This window comes from Nannospalax galili, unplaced genomic scaffold (genome assembly GCF_000622305.1).
Source record: "Nannospalax galili isolate Female #2095 unplaced genomic scaffold, S.galili_v1.0 scaffold518, whole genome shotgun sequence".
Classification (NCBI taxonomy): Eukaryota; Metazoa; Chordata; class Mammalia; order Rodentia; family Spalacidae; genus Nannospalax; species Nannospalax galili.
The window spans coordinates 1568826-1586096 of NW_008342851.1; the positions used below are offsets into that span (position 1 = coordinate 1568826).

The 17271-nt window shown below is 41.4% G+C and overlaps 1 protein-coding gene across 1 annotated transcript in view; it reads right to left on the bottom strand.

Annotated features, from left to right (window-relative positions):
- Nucleotides 1–389: 389 nt before the first annotated feature.
- Nucleotides 390–17271, bottom strand: part of Cd180 (CD180 molecule) — a 26220-nt gene continuing 9338 nt past the window's right edge. The window contains exons 2-3 of the mRNA XM_008838832.3: nt 4467–4633; nt 390–2616 (exon numbers count right to left, since the gene is read on the bottom strand). Coding sequence (XP_008837054.1) covers nt 888–2616; nt 4467–4633 — 1896 coding nt within the window. The 3' untranslated portion in view covers nt 390–887. The remainder of the gene's footprint in view (nt 2617–4466; nt 4634–17271) is intronic.

Consider the following 17271-nt stretch of genomic DNA (forward strand, 5'->3'; position numbering starts at 1 on the left):
CAGTTAAGACAAACACTTTGGACCACAGCCTACCTCTAAATTCGATCTGCAACCTAAGAATTAAAACACCAGGTAGAAGGGGGCCTCCTTGTTATGAAGTGAAGGAAATTCCAAACTTCAGGGATGGGGGGCTTTTAAATTTTTGTACTCTCTGCATCCTAGGAGCAATTTAGAAACCTTAGAAATCAAAGAAGGCAATTAATGATTAATAGAATCTAGTTTGCTTAGTCTTTTCTTTTAAATTCATTGTGTGTGTGTGTGTGTGTGTGTGTGTGTGTGTGTGTGTGTGTGTGTGTGTGTGTGTGTGTGTGTGTGTGTGTGTGTGTGTGTGTGTGTGTGTGTGTGTGTGTGTGTGTGTGTGTGTGTGTGTGTGTGTGTGTGTGTGTGTGTGTGTGTGTGTGTGTGTGTGTGTGTGTGTGTGTGTGTGTGTGTTTCTTTCTGTCATTGAAAATAAGCATTGAGACTCTGCCCAGGACTAGGTTTCCCAAATGGCTGCAATACAGAGAACTTAGCCTCAAGCAAAATATCAGAACCCTGAGAGGAAGAGAGTTGAGGGATGGCCCCAGTGCTGCCAAGCGGAAGGGCCAATGATCTTTCAGGGACAAGATGGGGCTGCTGCAAAGGATTCAGTGAGTGAATGGTACATGACCTCCTGGGGGATCAATTTTCATATAGGAAGTATCTCTGTATCTCACAGCAGTGTCTGGCCTTCCAGCCCCATTCTACCCACTGTGGGGGACTCTTATTTAAGTTCAAAGAAGCACAGTCAATGCGAGACTAGCAATGCTGTAATCTCTTGAAAAGTCTGAATACTTGCAGGTGACAGTTTTCTTCACTTAGGACAGTTTTACTAAACACATTTATCTGCTTTCTCTGGAATCCTTCAGTTAAAGGTGTTGGTATTTCCACCGGAGAAAACATTTCACTGCAAAAACCAACAAAATGGCAAACAAGAATAAAAATACTATGAGAAAGAAAATGCCCACAGCTGTGATCCTGCAGGACAGTGTGACATCAGATAGCTTAACACCCCTCAGCGATGGGGGATTTGCACACTGTGTCTCCTCTGTGTCCTCAAGCTTTTGCAGGTTTTCTTTGTACCATGTTAAAAAGTAAATATTTGAGCAAGTGCAGTCCAGAGGATTGTCTCTTAAATTAATGGTACTCTGCTGGGACAAGATGGAGAGGAGACTAAATGGGATGATGCTAATGCTGTTGGAGGCTAGATTGAGGTAGATCCCCTTAAGATGGCTAAGAGCTTCGATGCTACTGGATGTCAGCCTGTTGTGGCTCATGTCTACATGATTCATTTTCCCAAGACTGCTGAAAGCTTGCTGGTCTATGGAGGAGAGACCACAGGATGATAAAATCAGAACCTCCAGGCTGCCCACTGTCTGAAGTGGGTTGGTCTTCTGGATATTTCCATCTGGAAAGTTATTCCCCTGTAAGTTCAGATGCTGGAGTGCTGGCAGGCCTGCTAGGAGATGCTGATTGCTGGTGTCAAGGCTGCAGTGGGAGAGATTCAGGACCTGCAGGAATTGGAGGTTTTGAAAGGGACTTTGTGCAGCATTAACATGTAAATGGGTAAATGCCAAATCTAGGAGCTCAAGCTGAGGACATACTTTGAATGCCTCTGTCAGGAGACCCAGGGGCTCATTGTAGCTCAGGTTTAGGCTTTGCAAGTTGGACAGGTTTTTGAGTTGCAGGTTGCAGCAATCAAGAGTCTCGATATCATTATGGCTTAGATCAAGTTGACGAAGGTTTTCTAGTTTTTCTAAACAGCCAGCACCTAGGTCTAGCTTATTTGAGCCACCTTTCATGTAGAGGTGTGTAAGGGAGGGAAAATTGGCAGCATTGATTTGACACAATTCCTTAAATTTATTTGCACTGAGAACTAATTTCTTGAGTCTATTTAGGCCTACAACCCCAGAGGGCAATTCTCCCAGGTGAGTGGCTGTGAGATCCAGTTCCTGAAGGCCAGTGAAACATTGAAATGTGGCAGAGGAGAGGTCAGAGAAATGATGCTTTTGCAGGTTGATTCTCTGAACAGATATTTCACAGAGACCATCAAACATGGCTGAACTAATATCTTGGTCTGCAGTGTCTTCAAATGTCCCCAGCCAGAGAGATTCAATAGTAGAGTTCTGAAGACCATTGAATATAACTGATAAGTTAAGAGCCCCTCCAAAGTTCAAACTTTGAAAGACAGTTGAATTGAAAGCCCCAGGCTCAATTCCTGTAATGTCATTTCCATTGAAGTTAAGGCTCAGGTTAGTGGCCTGCTGTAGAGCGTCTATATCTTTTCTAGATAGGTAGCGTATAGCATTATTCTGAAAATCTAGGACTTTCAAGTTCTTGGTTGGGAAGCCTTTGGGGAACTTAATGGAGGAAATATGGTTGCTCCCAAGATGCAAACTTTCCAAGGTTTTCAGATTATGCGCTGGGATAAACTCAAGACTGGATATTCCTGTTTGGATGAGGAACAGATGCTTCAGTGACTTGGGCCCATTAAGTGCTGTTTCTGACATAAATATCAGGGGATTTGCAGTTAGCACAAGTGTGCTCAACTGATGAAGACTTTGGAAAGTATCTTCATGTATCCAGTAAATCTGGCACCTTGGAAAGATAAGAGTATTTAACAATCATTTCTCTGAGAACAAAAGAACACATAACACCACAGTGACATGAATTAACAAATTCACTTTTTAAAAAACTGTCCATTTTAATTTCATGAGCATGAGTGTATTGCCTGCATGTAGGTAGGTGCACCCGTGTTGTACAATGCCTGTGGCAGTCAGAAGAGGGTGTCAGATCCCCTGGAACTGGAATTACAGACGGTGCTAGTTGCCCTGTGGGTGTTGGGATTTGAACCAGGGTCTTCTGCAAGAACAGCCAGTGCTCTTAACCACTGAGTCATCTCTCCAGCCCAACAAATCCATTCTTTTTGAAGTAGCAAAATAATATACATTGTTGAACTCAAACATGAAAACTTTCTTTTATAGGCACAAAATTGTCCATTGAATTAATGAACAACCTCAGTTCTAAACACTTTAATTTGGAATTTATACCAGATTCCTTGCCCCTTTAGAGTAGACATTCAGAGGTATTTATAAATATAAATATATATATACATATATTATTTATTTTTTTTATGTGTATGAGTGTATTGCCTATTGCCTGCATGTGTGTAAGTGCACTTGTGTCGTGCAGTGCTTGCAGAGGTCAGAAGAAGGTGCTGGATCCCCTGGAACTGGAGTTATGGATGGTTGTTAGCCACCATGTGGGTGCTGGAATCGAATCCAGGTCCTCTGCAAGAACAGCCAGTTGCTCTTCACTGCTGAGCCATCTCACCGGCCTGGGGTTTTTAAAATTTACTATTTAAAGTAACATAAAATATATCATATATAAGACAATAGATAACATATGTTATATAAATATATACATTGGTGCTATCATGGGCAAGATACAACTTTTGCTGAATTTCTTTGGAGGAGGTGCTGATTAAATCCAGCACATGCTAAGCACACAGTCTACCTTTGGGCTATAGTCTTGGCCCTCTTTTTATATCAGTTTGACTTTTTTGAGTCAAACAATATATGGGAAAATGCTCCATTGAACTATTAAGTAGTAGGGATTCAGGGAACAGCACTCTGGCATTATGTCTAAAAATATTAGATTGCACATATGTGCACATAAACACACACATGTGTGTGCACACATGCATACTGATGGCTTTCTCATCTAACCCCAAGTGGGCAGTGATATTTTCCACCTCACAATGGTGCTTACAAACTTGAGATGTAACTATGAATGTGCATTCTCCACCTGGCAGGAGTTTAAGTAGAGAGACCAAACTGTAGGGCTGTTCCAGGGGGTGAAGATGTCATGAACATGCCGGGCTTCTTTCCCCACTTACACACACATGCTCTATACCCCCTTGTTTTCTTTCCTCATTTTTTCTGATGCCCCTGCCCATTAGTTCTCAGACCAAGTTGTATTTCACTATCTGGAATCATGCTTTTACCCGGAACAAATAATTGAAGTCTCTATCCAATTTGTGCAAAACAAACAAAAAATTAATAGAGGGGTGTTTCTTCTGAAAAAAAATTTAAAATATCTTTACTTGATAACAGTTAACTATACTAAGATGTAGCATAGAATGGCATCTGTTTTGGTATAAGATTTATTTAGTCTTGCCATCAATATCCCTTAGAACTTCCTAAACAGTGCTGATGATACAAAAACCTGAGAATAATACCCTTTCCGCTTCATTGAGTGATGTTTGCTTAAAGTAGATTTTACCTACAGAAAAGTATTAAAAGTATTCCATGGGATGGCATAAATGAACATTCGGGACAATCAGCTTCATTTTGTGCTCCCAGAGAAGATACTGGAAACAATTTGGATGCACGTTGTGGATTTACTTAAGAAAAATGTCAGTAGCACATCTAGACATAAATACATACCTGGTTAAATCCAGATAGGTGAGATTTATGAGTCTGCTGAAGGTTGTACTTTGAATCGTAGGCAAGAAATTAAAGCTGAATTCCAAACATTCTGTTGAGTTTGGTAGAGTGGCAGGAATTTCTCTGAGACCTAAATTTTCACAGTTGTATGTTTTGTTGGCTTCTTTCTAATGGGAGAAACAATGTAAATCAGTATTGGAGTGAGTAATTTGATTCGCTGTCTAGCAAAATTAGATATGACCTACCCTTTTAGGAGGAATCCCATCTTTAGTCATCTTTACCAAATATATACTTGGAAAACCACAAAATGCTTATGCATAATCTTATTTAGTATAGTTTTTTTTTTTTTGGTAGCTACCACAAATAATAATAGTAAATTAAGTTTTTGCCCTTGATTAGCTTAGGATTCAAAGGCGGGAATGGCTTTTTTTGGACTGCCTTCTGTTATAATTGCGAATCTCTCCTAACCTTGTAATCAATATTAATCTTATGTTTTGAGATCACTTATGTAACTTAACACTATATAAGCTTACTTCCAATGTAAACAATCTTTTTAAAAAAATTTATTTATTATTTTAATTTTATGTGTATGTATGTATTGCCTGCATATAGGTAAGTGTACCTGTGTCTCGCCATGCCTGTAAAGGTCAGAAGAGGCTGTCGGATCCCCTGGTACTGGAGTTATAGACAGTTGTTAGCTGCCATATGGGTGCTGGGATTCAAACCCAGGTCTTCTGCAAGAACAACCAGTGTTCTTAACCACCGAGCCATATCTCCATCCCCCAATGTAAACAATCTTAATAGGCCTTGGGTTCTTTTTGTAAGCTAAATGCTGTATACAGCTTTAATCCCCCAAGACCCTTCTTTGTTCTTGACCCAGAATAATGTATGTGCGAGTACATTGTGAAAATATCCAGCACTGAGAGCAGTGAACACCAAACAAAGGATTATTCCCTGTGTATGTTGCAAACAGGTGGAATTAGACTGATAGCATCTGTTTATGGTTGTGTATGCTGTTTGGGGTAGTAGGGATCAGAAAGGGAAAATCATCTGAGAAGACAAGGTTCCTATTTCTTCTCCATTTCATGGTGGATGATTTACTTCAATTTATTTGTCTGGGAGGAGAGCTCTGAGAGAAATCCAAAGAAACAAATTCTTAGAACAGATCAGGCTCATTCCTGCTTTTAACCTAATCAAGGGGTCAGGCTTGTCTTTATTCAGCTTGTCTTTGCTGTAATGTGGCACCTCTCCACCACAGGAAAAGGCATTTTTAGTCCATCAGAGAACTTTGAATAATGGGATTGGATGATTTTAAAGAAACTACATACTTGATTAGCAAAGGATTGGCAATAAGCCAAAGTGTGGTGGCACACACCTGCAATCCCAGCACTCTGGAGCCAAGGTCAGGAGGACTGTGAGTTCAAGGCTGGCTTGAACTTCACACAGAAAAGGAGCCCTGTCTCAAAAACACCAAGGGCCGCAGCTATAGTTCAGTGAATGAGTGATTTCTTAGCCTGTTTAAGGCCTGGGTTCAGCCCTCAGTACTAGGGGAAAAAGGATTGGTGATAACTATACTTTCTATCAACACAAGCCTAGTCGAATAAAATACAGTACTTTATGTGGGAACCCTTTAGAAATAATATTGCTAAAAGTAAGCAAGCAAATAAGTGAATAAATGAGTAAATAAATTTGAATCTAGTCAAAACTGCAGGCCTAGATTCATGCCTGCAGATGACCCTGCAGATTCAAGTTAAAACACAACCAAGTATCAGTCAGCCAAATATAGAAAGTGGAACTTTCTAAGTAGTAACTTTCATTGGAGGAGGTCGGGAGGAGGAGAAGAAAGCTTTTGTTAAGAGACAAAGAAGGGGTTAATGAGATGCCTAGCAGATTAGGGCAATGTCAAGACTGCCAACCTGAGTTCAGTCCCCAAGAGCACATAGGGTAGAAGGAAAGAGCCAGCTCCCACAAGTTGTCCTCTGACCACCCCACACATGCCATGGCATATATGCATGTATCTACATATACAAATACAACAAATAAATAAAAGATTAAACATTGTTTAAAAAGAGACAAAGAGATAAAAACTGCTTAGGAGGTACAACAATAATAGACTATACTGTACTTATATTGTGATTAAAATAAAGTACTTAGGAAAGGACATTTTATAGACTGTTAGATTTGCAGACAGAATTTGATGATATTAAGAAATAATGATTTAAATTTTTTAAATTTATTTTTTTTGTGTGTATGAGTGTTTTGTTTGCATGCATGTAAGTGCATCCATGTTGTGCAATGACTGCAGAGGCCAGAAGAGGGTGTATGGATGGTTGTTAGCTGCCAAAAATCAAACCCGGATCTGTGCTCCTAATTGCTGAGCACTCTTCTCAGGTCCCAAGAAACAGTGAATATATTTTTTTTAAAAAGGATTTTCTTATTATTAGTGGCTAATGATGTGTTTATATAAAATAAATGTTTTTTTTTATCATTTTGAGATGCAGATAAAGAATCTAAAGATAAAACAAGTATCTAGTGAAAAATCATGTCATAATCCCAGCACTTGGGAGGCTGACATAGGATTGCTATGATTTCTAAGCCAATCTGAGATAGAGTAAGACCCTGTTTCAAAAAACAAATAAACAAAGAACACCATCCTGCCCCCAAATAAAGGAGGGGAGGAGGGAGAAGTGGGAAGAAGTTACTAAGGGGACAGAATGCTGCTGGTCCTCAATGTTCAGTGATATGTATTTGGAGTTCTTAGTAAATAGTTTTCATGTGTTTACAAATTGTCTTATGATAACGTTACAACAAAACAAAACAATACAAAAAAACTAACAAGGTAGCACAAACATTGGGCCTTATAATGTTGAAATATGAACTATTTCACCTTTCTGGATCTGTAGGCTATGGATACCAGCTGCAGGTCTTTGGGCACGGCCCTGTACATAATAGGTACAGAGGCCCTGCTCACCTTGTGCCTAGCATAGTTGAAAATTCAGAAATCTGACAGTCATTGCCTCTTAAATTCCCTACTCTCAGACACAAATCTTGCACTAAGTAAAAATGGGAAGCTGTTCATTAGACATCTACAGAACTGCAGGGTCATGATTTATCTGAATGGCGCTTTAGGATGAAGGACCTAGGAGACAGGTGGGAAAGTCTTGTGATGTGTAACCTGCTAGGGAGGCTCATAGGTAAGAAAAAGATGATTTCTACTGTAAGTGCCCTTGGAGGCACAGGAAGATGGGCACCTAGGATCACCGCACTCAGCTCATCTCACACCCTAGGTGAATGGCATCCTGTCACTAGCGGCCTCTGTGACTGCCCCAGCATACTCTAGATCTGCTCCCTTTGCCATACTGAGTGACTAGCAGACACTTCTTCCTAGCTGTAAGAAGAGGTGCACACATCCTCCTCAGCTCTGAGGATGAGACTCTTGAGCTGGCACCATTTTAACCACTTTTTTCTTTATTCCATTTCCTGCTTAGCGGTGCATTTTTTGTTTTTTCGTAGCTCCAGCAAGCATGCTCATCCATAGGAAATCACCAGTTTCCTTCTGTCCTGTGACAATATAACTGTCACTGATGAAAATGCCATATATATATTTTCTTGTAATTTATTCCTCATTTTTAGAGACCCAAAGTCCTTTAGGCACTCTCACAAATCCACATAATGTCCTTGAAATGCACACTTTGTATTTAAAACCTAGATTTAGCTGGCAGTGGGGAAAAGCCTGTAACAGGACCGTCCTTGGTGCCTATGAATGTGGATCACCCAAAAAGAACTTGCATGAGCAGCTGTGGTTCCGACATTGCTATGGTTCTGATTAGCTTGGAGGAGACTTTTTTTTTTCTGGTCTCCATAGGCATGCCGGATTTTGCATACGCTTGGAGAAAGGGGAATCCCCCCAATCTGTCCTGTTCTATTCTAGCCCTACAGCAAAAGGTTTAAGGCTGGCAATTTCTTCCATCTTCTGGATATATATGTGCCCATGACACTGAAATTATTTCGTGTTTTAGCCTCTCATGTGCTTTACTAAGCAGTTCATTACACTAATGGGATTCAGAAAGTAGAGACTCGAGCAGGAACTCTGCTGAGCCAGGGGCAGAGGGAGCTTCTAGAAAGAGGGAAAGGCAGGGAAGGGAAACAGCTCTGATTCAACCTAAATAAAAAGGAGAATCAGTGGTGGGCAAGAGCAATGAGTTTTAAGAAGTCCATCAAAGCCTGTTCCACAGCATGGAACTCCACGTAGGAGGAATGTACAACGACCTCTCTGCCCTTGATTCCTAGGAGAAACAGGTGATGATGAGGGTTATAGTTATGAGAATTTCAAACCAAACACTTCTGGGCTACATCTACACACAGGGTCTACCACCTACTGTCTTTACAATCACAACTGCACAATCAAAATTGCCATGACTGCAAAGACATCAGAACACCACATACTCTATCAACATCCAAGAAGTGTTAGGTGATTTTCAGTTGATTGCATTTTTTTAAGACTAGAAGTGTGGTCATGCACACATACACACGTGTAGACCTACATACATACACACATTCTTTTTGAATTATAGTAAGTTACAGACACCACCACTATTTACTTCTAAACACCTCAATTTATACCTCCTTAAGAACAAGGATATACAATCACAGTACCATTATCAAATTGAGAATATTTAACATTGATTCAATAGTGTTATCCAACAATCTATAACCTTGCCAATCATTCTAATATTATCCCTTATGGTAAGGTTTGTTTTTCCAATTCAGAACCATACTTTATTTAGTTGTCAAGTTTCTGCAGACTTCTCTAATCAGAGGCAATCCTTCAGCCTTTCATGACACTGATTTACTAAGTGAAGTAACATAGACTCAGGAAAAAAAAATCAACATATGTTCTCCCTCATATGTGGATCCTAGAACCAAATCCTGATAAGTGCGTATGCATCCAGACATAACTACAAGAACCAGAATAATGGAAAGGAACCAGGGAGGTAAAGGAAAAGAACCTGAAAGAGAATAACAGTAGGAAACAGGCCTTAATAAGGGAGATACGGATAAAAATTGGGTTAGTTTAAGGGAGGGGGGTTGGAAGGGTATACAGGGAATCTAGGGGATAAAGGGAAAGAAGGAGCTCAAGAGAGGTAGGACCGTAGGAGAAGGGTATTATTAAGGGAGAAAGGGGGGAAATGGCACTTTAAGGGGGAAAACCATGACAGAGGGGTAAGAGAATGAGAGAAATAAATAAGGCCTAGCTAGTTTTAAAAACCAGAGGGAACCATATTACTCTATCATCCTACTGACAAATTATACGTAGCAGATCAAGAAATATATGTCTAGGTAAGGTTTATCTGAGAACAATTGGTCTTTGTCCAAGATTTATCTACATGACATGCAGTAATTAAAAGTACCAGACTGGTAGAACTAATCTTCTTGTATGTTTAACAGACATACTTTGAGGCCTATACTAATTTGGTCACAGGGCCATAAAGGACAGTTTTTGCTCCTTGCCCTCCTAGGTCGACTAGTTCCAGGGGTCTATGAGCATCTCCCAAAATGTCCTGTAATTGTGGTGGGTCACCTGTCATCTTGATCAAGAAGGACGAGGAGACCCCATGAGATGGACCTGAACCAGTGTCCAGTCTACAAAGAGGAGGATCAACAAAGAGGAATCATTTCCTCCATGCTTCCAAGCGAAGCTAGCCATGGTCGAGTAGGACCTTTGACTTATCTTCACGTAGGTAGAACTGGTAAAAAAAAGGAGCCAGGAGCTCCTCCCAAGCCCGTGTGACCCCTGAGGAACAGATCCTCAAACGACCTTAAGAGTAAAAATAAATTGGTTTATCTGGGCCAACTGTATGGCCTTAAACACTCAAAAGGAAAGTATAACCAAAGATTAAAGGGGCCAATATAATTTTTTAAGAGTCTATATGTATAGCTAAAGGCTACATAGCAACAATGCCAGATAGGAGATAACTTCTTTTGAGTTGTTGGCCAGGGTGGCCAAGGGGACTCCCAGATAGTAACTCAGCATAGAACTAGGAAAATGAACAGCAGACCCCAATCTTATCTAAAGGAATATTGACAACTGATTACTGCTAGATGAAGAACAGCTGACCTTCCTAAAACAAAGACCTCTAGATAGGCTGACTAAATTAACCAGATGGACAAGTAGTGGGGAATGGCTGGGGGTGCCGACAAAACAGTGGATAGTAGCAGGGATAACAGAATATAATGGCTTTAGTGGGGGGAGGGAAGCTATGGGAGGGTGCCATCTGGGAAGTGGGTGTATAGTTGAATAAGATGGTTTGGGGATGTTCTGTGTGATTCACACACACACACACACAAATCAACAAATAAAAAATGTATTATATTTGAGGAGGAAGCATAAAAATTTACATCATGTTAATTAGTAGAGGTGATAAACTACCATTGAAATCTACCCGATGACATTATAGACATATACAGGCGCCAAAGATCCGAGTACAACCGATTATGACTAGTAATAATCAGATGCATACAGATTAGAGATGCATGCACCAACATCTCAGTGTTAGTAGCAAAAACAATGAGTCTTTCTGTAAGAAGCAGTATATTTTAAAATGAAATGGAAATCTTTTTTTTAAAGGTTAAAAACTCATTCGACTTTATATCTTACATGGCTTATCCTGAGTTCAATATTGTATAACTGTATTAATTCAAGAGTGAACCTAAAACTTTTATAGCCACTTTTGAAAGAGGTGTATCTTTGCTTTCCTAAAAAAAAATATTAAAAAATGTAGGAAACAGCATATTTTAAAATGAAATGGAGATCTTCTTTAAAGGGTAAAAACTCATTCAGTTTTATATCTTACAGGGTTTATACTGAGTTCAATATTTTATAACTGTATTAATTTAACTGTGAACCTAAAAATTCACAGTCACTTTTGAAAGAGATGTATTCTTGCTGTGGAGTATGTTACTGAATATGTTAAAGCTATGATGAAATGCTTCTTCTAATCATGTGGTTATTAAATTTAAAAAATTAAAAAATAATAATTCTTCAAAGCATAAAATTTGCTCCTTAATAATTAATAGATGTGAAAAACATTACCATTGAAATCTACCTGGTGACTTTATATCCATGCTCAGATGCCAAGGAGCTCAGAAAGTAACTGACTGTGTCTAGTAATAATCAGATATAGAGATCAGAAACACATGTGCAAACATCTTAATGTCACTTGCATTAAAAATGAATTTTTCTGTATGAAACTGTGTATTTTAATAATGAAATGGAGATCTGTTTTAAAGGTTAAAACCTCATTTAATTTTATGTCTTATAGGGTTTATACTGAGTACAATATTGTATAACTATTAATTCAACTGTAAACCTAAAAATTTACAGCCAATTTTGAAAAAGATACATCTAACCCTGGAAATTGGTTACGAAAAAGGCAATGGTGTTGTAATGAAATGCTTCTTCTAATTAATTGGGTAATAAATAAATAATTTTTTAAAAAGACTCCAAAGAAATGTAGCCAGTTTCTTGGCTAAAAGTCAAAATGTCCTTGGGCCTGTTAGCAACATACTCTGTTCCAAAGGCCAAAAATGTCAAAGGTATTTGAGAGCTTGTATCTAATCCTTAAAATATTTTAGGGTTACCTCTTAAGAGGGGCGATGTTGGATAGGAGGGGGTGTGTATGGATTTGATCAAAACACCTTATATGCATGTATGAAATTCTCAGTAAAGTTTTTGTAAAAATTAGAAAAAAAAAAGAATTCATTGTCATGTCAGCCAGAACATCTCTCATGGGTTTGTATATTTCCTCATATTGACTTCAAGTCGAAGTTGAATTTTGGTAGGAGTACTACATCAGTAAGTTTGTGTCTTTCTCCCTGTGAAGATTCAGATAAAAGTCTTGGGTGAGTTCTGATAGTGCAGCACAAGGTAGAATAGAGGAACGATCCTGTTTCAGAGAATGAAAAGACAGACTACAGAAAAGCAACAGAGAGCTTAGTAGGTGCCATGGGTTTCACTCCTGGGCAGAGACCCACATGCTGCAGCCTCCCTGAGCCCCACCTAGGTGATAACTTTCTGGAGATGATCGGTTCCTAAAGTCGCTTTTGCACTCCTCTGTTTTGGCTGGCTGCAAAACAGGACCCATCCATCTCAGTGTGAATTCTGAAGCAGAGCTGCAGCAAAGCTATGAGGGATTCATGCACCCACACACCCCCTGCTCCAAGCCAAGGAGGGTATGTTTAGAACCACAGTGCCCTGGATGTGTGCAGCTGTTTTGTCTTCAGCTTGGTCTCGGAGCTGCAGCATTAGGCCAGAGCAGGGCTCCCAAGTGCTGCACCTTACATGCAGTCCCCCTCCCCAGGTTTTCATTTGCATTTTTTCAATCAGGATACTTACTAGTTTGCTTCTTTCTGCTCTAATTCCCTCCCATCCCACTGTATTTTCTCTTCTTCCAAGTGTTGAAAATTTGCCTAAATTGGAAGCCTTTGAATTTCACCTGAGTGCTTTTCCTTCCTGCTTTCAGACATATGGTAAGTACACTTGACACATGCGAGCACCAGGAGACTGAGGCGTTGGCCCCCTCCCCTCCCTTTAATTCCAGAGTAATGATTACTCTCTGAAAACAAAACAAAACACTCCTAGGAAGGCACATCCCCACACGAGGTTATCCAGCTGACTCCTCCGGCTGAAGGACATTCCAATTATATGCACTTTGCTTTCTATTCATCTTCGGAGTTAGCCTGCCAGCCTTCAAGCCCCAGCACTCGGCACTAAGCTATGTTGCCTTGCCTCCATTTTCCCCAGGTATTGACTGGTGATAAGAAGCTTACCCTGCAGACCTGCTCTGAGAAGTAGTGAGATAATGGGCCTCGGCCCTATACAGGAGGACTCAGCATTAACAGGATCATCGAAAGCATTTGGGAAGCTCTTGAATCAACGAACTTGGAGGTCCCTCCAAAAGAGCTTGGATAAGCAACCTCCACCCTGTTGTGCCTAGGAATTGAAGGACTTTGTCTTACCTTGGTTTTGAATAGTCAGGTTAGTCAAGATGAGCCAGTTTGCAAACAGGAGGTGAGGTACCATTCCAGAGTGTATGGGAAATGTCACAACAATCCCAGTCACAGAGCACTGGATTCTAGTCACTTTGTATCTTTTCTGGCCTCTAAAAACCTGGTCATGGCTATAATTTTGTTACACTCATGCACAGAACATGGGCATTTAGCAACAGAAAGATCTCTGTGAAGTGTTCTTGAGTTTTTACTAGAATTTTTTTAGAAGTTGAAGGTAGGTTGGGACTCTTTATATAGAAAGTTTTATTAAATATTAACCTATATGCATTTTAGCTAATATGTACCATATGTATATATATCTCACTTATGGAACTGTGAAACTTGTAAATAAAAATATGAAAATCTTCCAGAAGAAGGCATGGGATAATATTATCACAGTCTTGGGGAAAACAAAGACTTCTTAAACAGAACAGAAATGTACTAAATGTAAAAGAAAAAAGGTTAAGTTGAGCTACAATAATATTGAGAACTTCTATTTGGCAAACGATATCTTTAGGCGAGTGGAAAGGGAGGTCTCAAAATAGAACATACTTCAAATCAGATAAGGGACTTGTACGTATGACACATAAAGAATCTCTATAAATCAAGAGTGCAAGAGAAAATGGGCATGAGGCTTAACAGGCATTCACATGCATAAAAAGGATGTAGTATAGGGTTGGGGTATAGCTCCATGGTAGACTGTCTAGGATCTGAGAAGTACTGGGTTTGAGTCCCAGAACTGCAGAAAAAGAGGAGATATGTTAACAATGAACTGTGAAAATGTACTCAATTTAATAAATCAGCAAGGAAATAAAATTAAGCCCCAGTGAAATGCTATTTTCCAACCATCAAAATGGCTTATATTTAATAACAAATAATATCAAATGTGAGTCTATGAAGCAATTGAAACTCCCATTATCAATGAATGTAAGTTAGTATGTACATTTTATAAAGTTGGTAATGTTAGGGAAAGAGAAATTTACTGCTTGTCTGAATTTACTGCTTGAATGTACTTGTTTAAAGAGATAGAGGTACAGCCCCCGGAGCCTGACCTGCTCTGTGTCATGTCATGTAGACATGTCTGCTTACACAAGATAACAGGAAAGAGTCGTGCCAGGCACATACCAACCATCTCTCCCCGATTGAGACACCAGACACCTACCTTCAGACCTCAGTTGGCTCATCCTTCTCTGAGCCCACTCTCCCTCCAGGCTGGGTAAAGCAACTACTCTGTGTCCCCATAAACTGTCCTTCCCCAAGTCCTGACTGTAGCCTGATCTGTAACACACTGTAACAGCCCAGGATTAGGGCCCTGATAATTCTGTCATCTCTTCATGTCATATCTTCAGCATAACCACCCTAGTCTGTCCCCTTGACATTTAAGATGATGGAGTTAAAGTAGCTATTGCTACCTTCACTTGTAGCAACATGTGAAGGGACAGGCAGGTCATGAGATGGAAGTGTGGGAAAAAGTGACCTCAATACACCTCCACAGACAGGTGGGCATGCAAGGTCCTTCCTGTCCATTTACTCAGGGTACTGAAGAAGGCTGGAGGATCCCCCATCTAAAGAAAGATGTGCTCTCTGGAAAGACTGTCACAGCTCAGTGCTCAGTGTAAGAGAGCTGGCCTTTCCTAGGACAGAGGTAGAACCAATATATGGGATCTGGACAGCCTGGTGAAGGTGGGATGGGACAATTCTTATTCTCTGGGGGCCCTAGTAGAAAGACCAAGTCTGAGGAGGAGCACCTTCTTAGGGGGGAAGGGTTGACATCTAGATAAAGCTTAAAGGAAACATTCAAGGGGCTGGAGAGATGGCTCAGCAGTTAAGAGCACTGGCTGTTCTTGCAGAAGACCCAGGTTCGATTCCTAGCACCCACAAGGTTGTCGGGAGCTGCTAATCATTGAGCTGTGGCAGCCTTGTTTACTGAGTTTGTGTCATGCAAACCAGTACTTAACCTGCCCATTCAGGAGGAAGGTGTTTCTGGAGAGCCTCACAATACCTGACCTTGAGGCAATAGTGGTAAACAAAAAGATCAAGGAAGCCTTGCCCTCAGATACAGGTAGGGAAATACAGCAGTTGTAAACTAATTGAGTTCTTCTGTATAAAAAGGTGGAACTGAAATAAAACAGGGATGCAGTATTCACTGTCAGTCCTCCCAAGCATCATCTTTCCTGTCTTCTTTTTTTTCTTTCAATCCTCACTCCCCCTTTCAGGTACTGTCTGTCTTGGCCAGCTGGCACCGGCACATGGGCCAGACTCAGGCCACTCCTAAAAGTTTAATCCTCTCTCACTTCTTGGAGGTGAAGGAGCAGGCTTTGAAATTGGGCCCCGGCATCAGGAAGGGTAAGTTTGGCACTTTCTGCTCTATTGAATGGCCCACCTTTGGAGTAGGTTGGCCGACCCAGGGGTCCCTTTCCCTGGACACCATCGGCAAGGTCAAGGCTGTCATTACCCAGCCTGACCCAGAGGGCCACCCGGATCAACTCCCATATATCCTCTTGTGGGAGAACTTGGTAGAGAATCCCCCATCCTGGTTGAAGCCCCTCTTGGTGAGAGAGCCTCACGCTTGCCCATCGAAGGTCCCCATCATGGTTACCCAGGAAGGTTTGAGGTCCCCCAGCTGCAGAGACGGGGAACCTAGTGCTCCACCAGTTCTCCCCGAGAGCTCCTCCCTTTACCCCCCTTTACCTGCAGACCAGCCGCCACCTTACATGGTTCCACACGGAGGTGAAGCTGGGGCAGCCTATGAAGGAGGGGAGAGAGCAGGGGGTCCCTATGGGAATCCAGTGGTTGCCCCCTCCCCAGACTCCTCTACTGGAGGGGAGGGACGGCCTGGAGAAGTAGGGGGAATGCAGCTAAGGTCTCGGGGAAATAGGGACTGAATAGGAGAGGCCCCCTCCTCCACCACAGGAGGGGCTGTGCCAGTGCTGCCGATATGAGCAATTGGCAGCCCAGATGACCAACAGTATCAATACTGGCCATTCTCCTCTAGCAATCTTTATAACTGGAGGACCCAAAGCCCCCATTTTCTAAAGACCCCAAGTTTCTTATAGGTTTGGTGGAATCTATTATGTTGACTCATTGCCCCACTTGGGACGACTGCCAGCAGCTGCTCCACACCCTCTTCACCACTGAGGAGTGGGAGCGGATCCTTAATGAAGCCAGGAAGAACGTCCTCAGAGAAAATGGGAGGCCCACTACTCTTCAACCTGCCATCGACGAGGCGTTCCCCCTCACGCGTCCAGATTGGGATTTTAGGATGGCAGAAGGTAGGGAGCGTCTTTGAGTCTATCGCCAGACTCCAATTATCGGTCTCTAGGCTGCTGCAAGACGGCCCACTAATCTGGCTAAGGTAAAAACAATTGTTCAGGGAGAAACCAAAAGCCCAGCCGCGTATCTGGAAAGGCTATTTGATGCCTATAGGCAATACACCCCTATAAACCCAGAGGCAGATGAACACAGGTCAGCTGTAGTCCTCTCTTTTTTTAACCAGGCAGCCTCCAATATCAGGAGAAAACTCCATAAGCGGGACCATCTGGGGGAGATTTCTATAAGGGAGAATGGAGAGGGAAACTGATGGGGATGGGGCTCGGCACCCCTCCCCGAGTCTTGAGTAACTCTGTGCGTGGAGGGGACTCCCACTGGGTTCATGGTAGATACTGGGGCACAGTATTCAGGTCTCAATCAAGCTCATGGTCCTCTAAATCCAGGACACACAAGCATAGTCCAAGGAGCTACAGGAACTAAGAGGTGC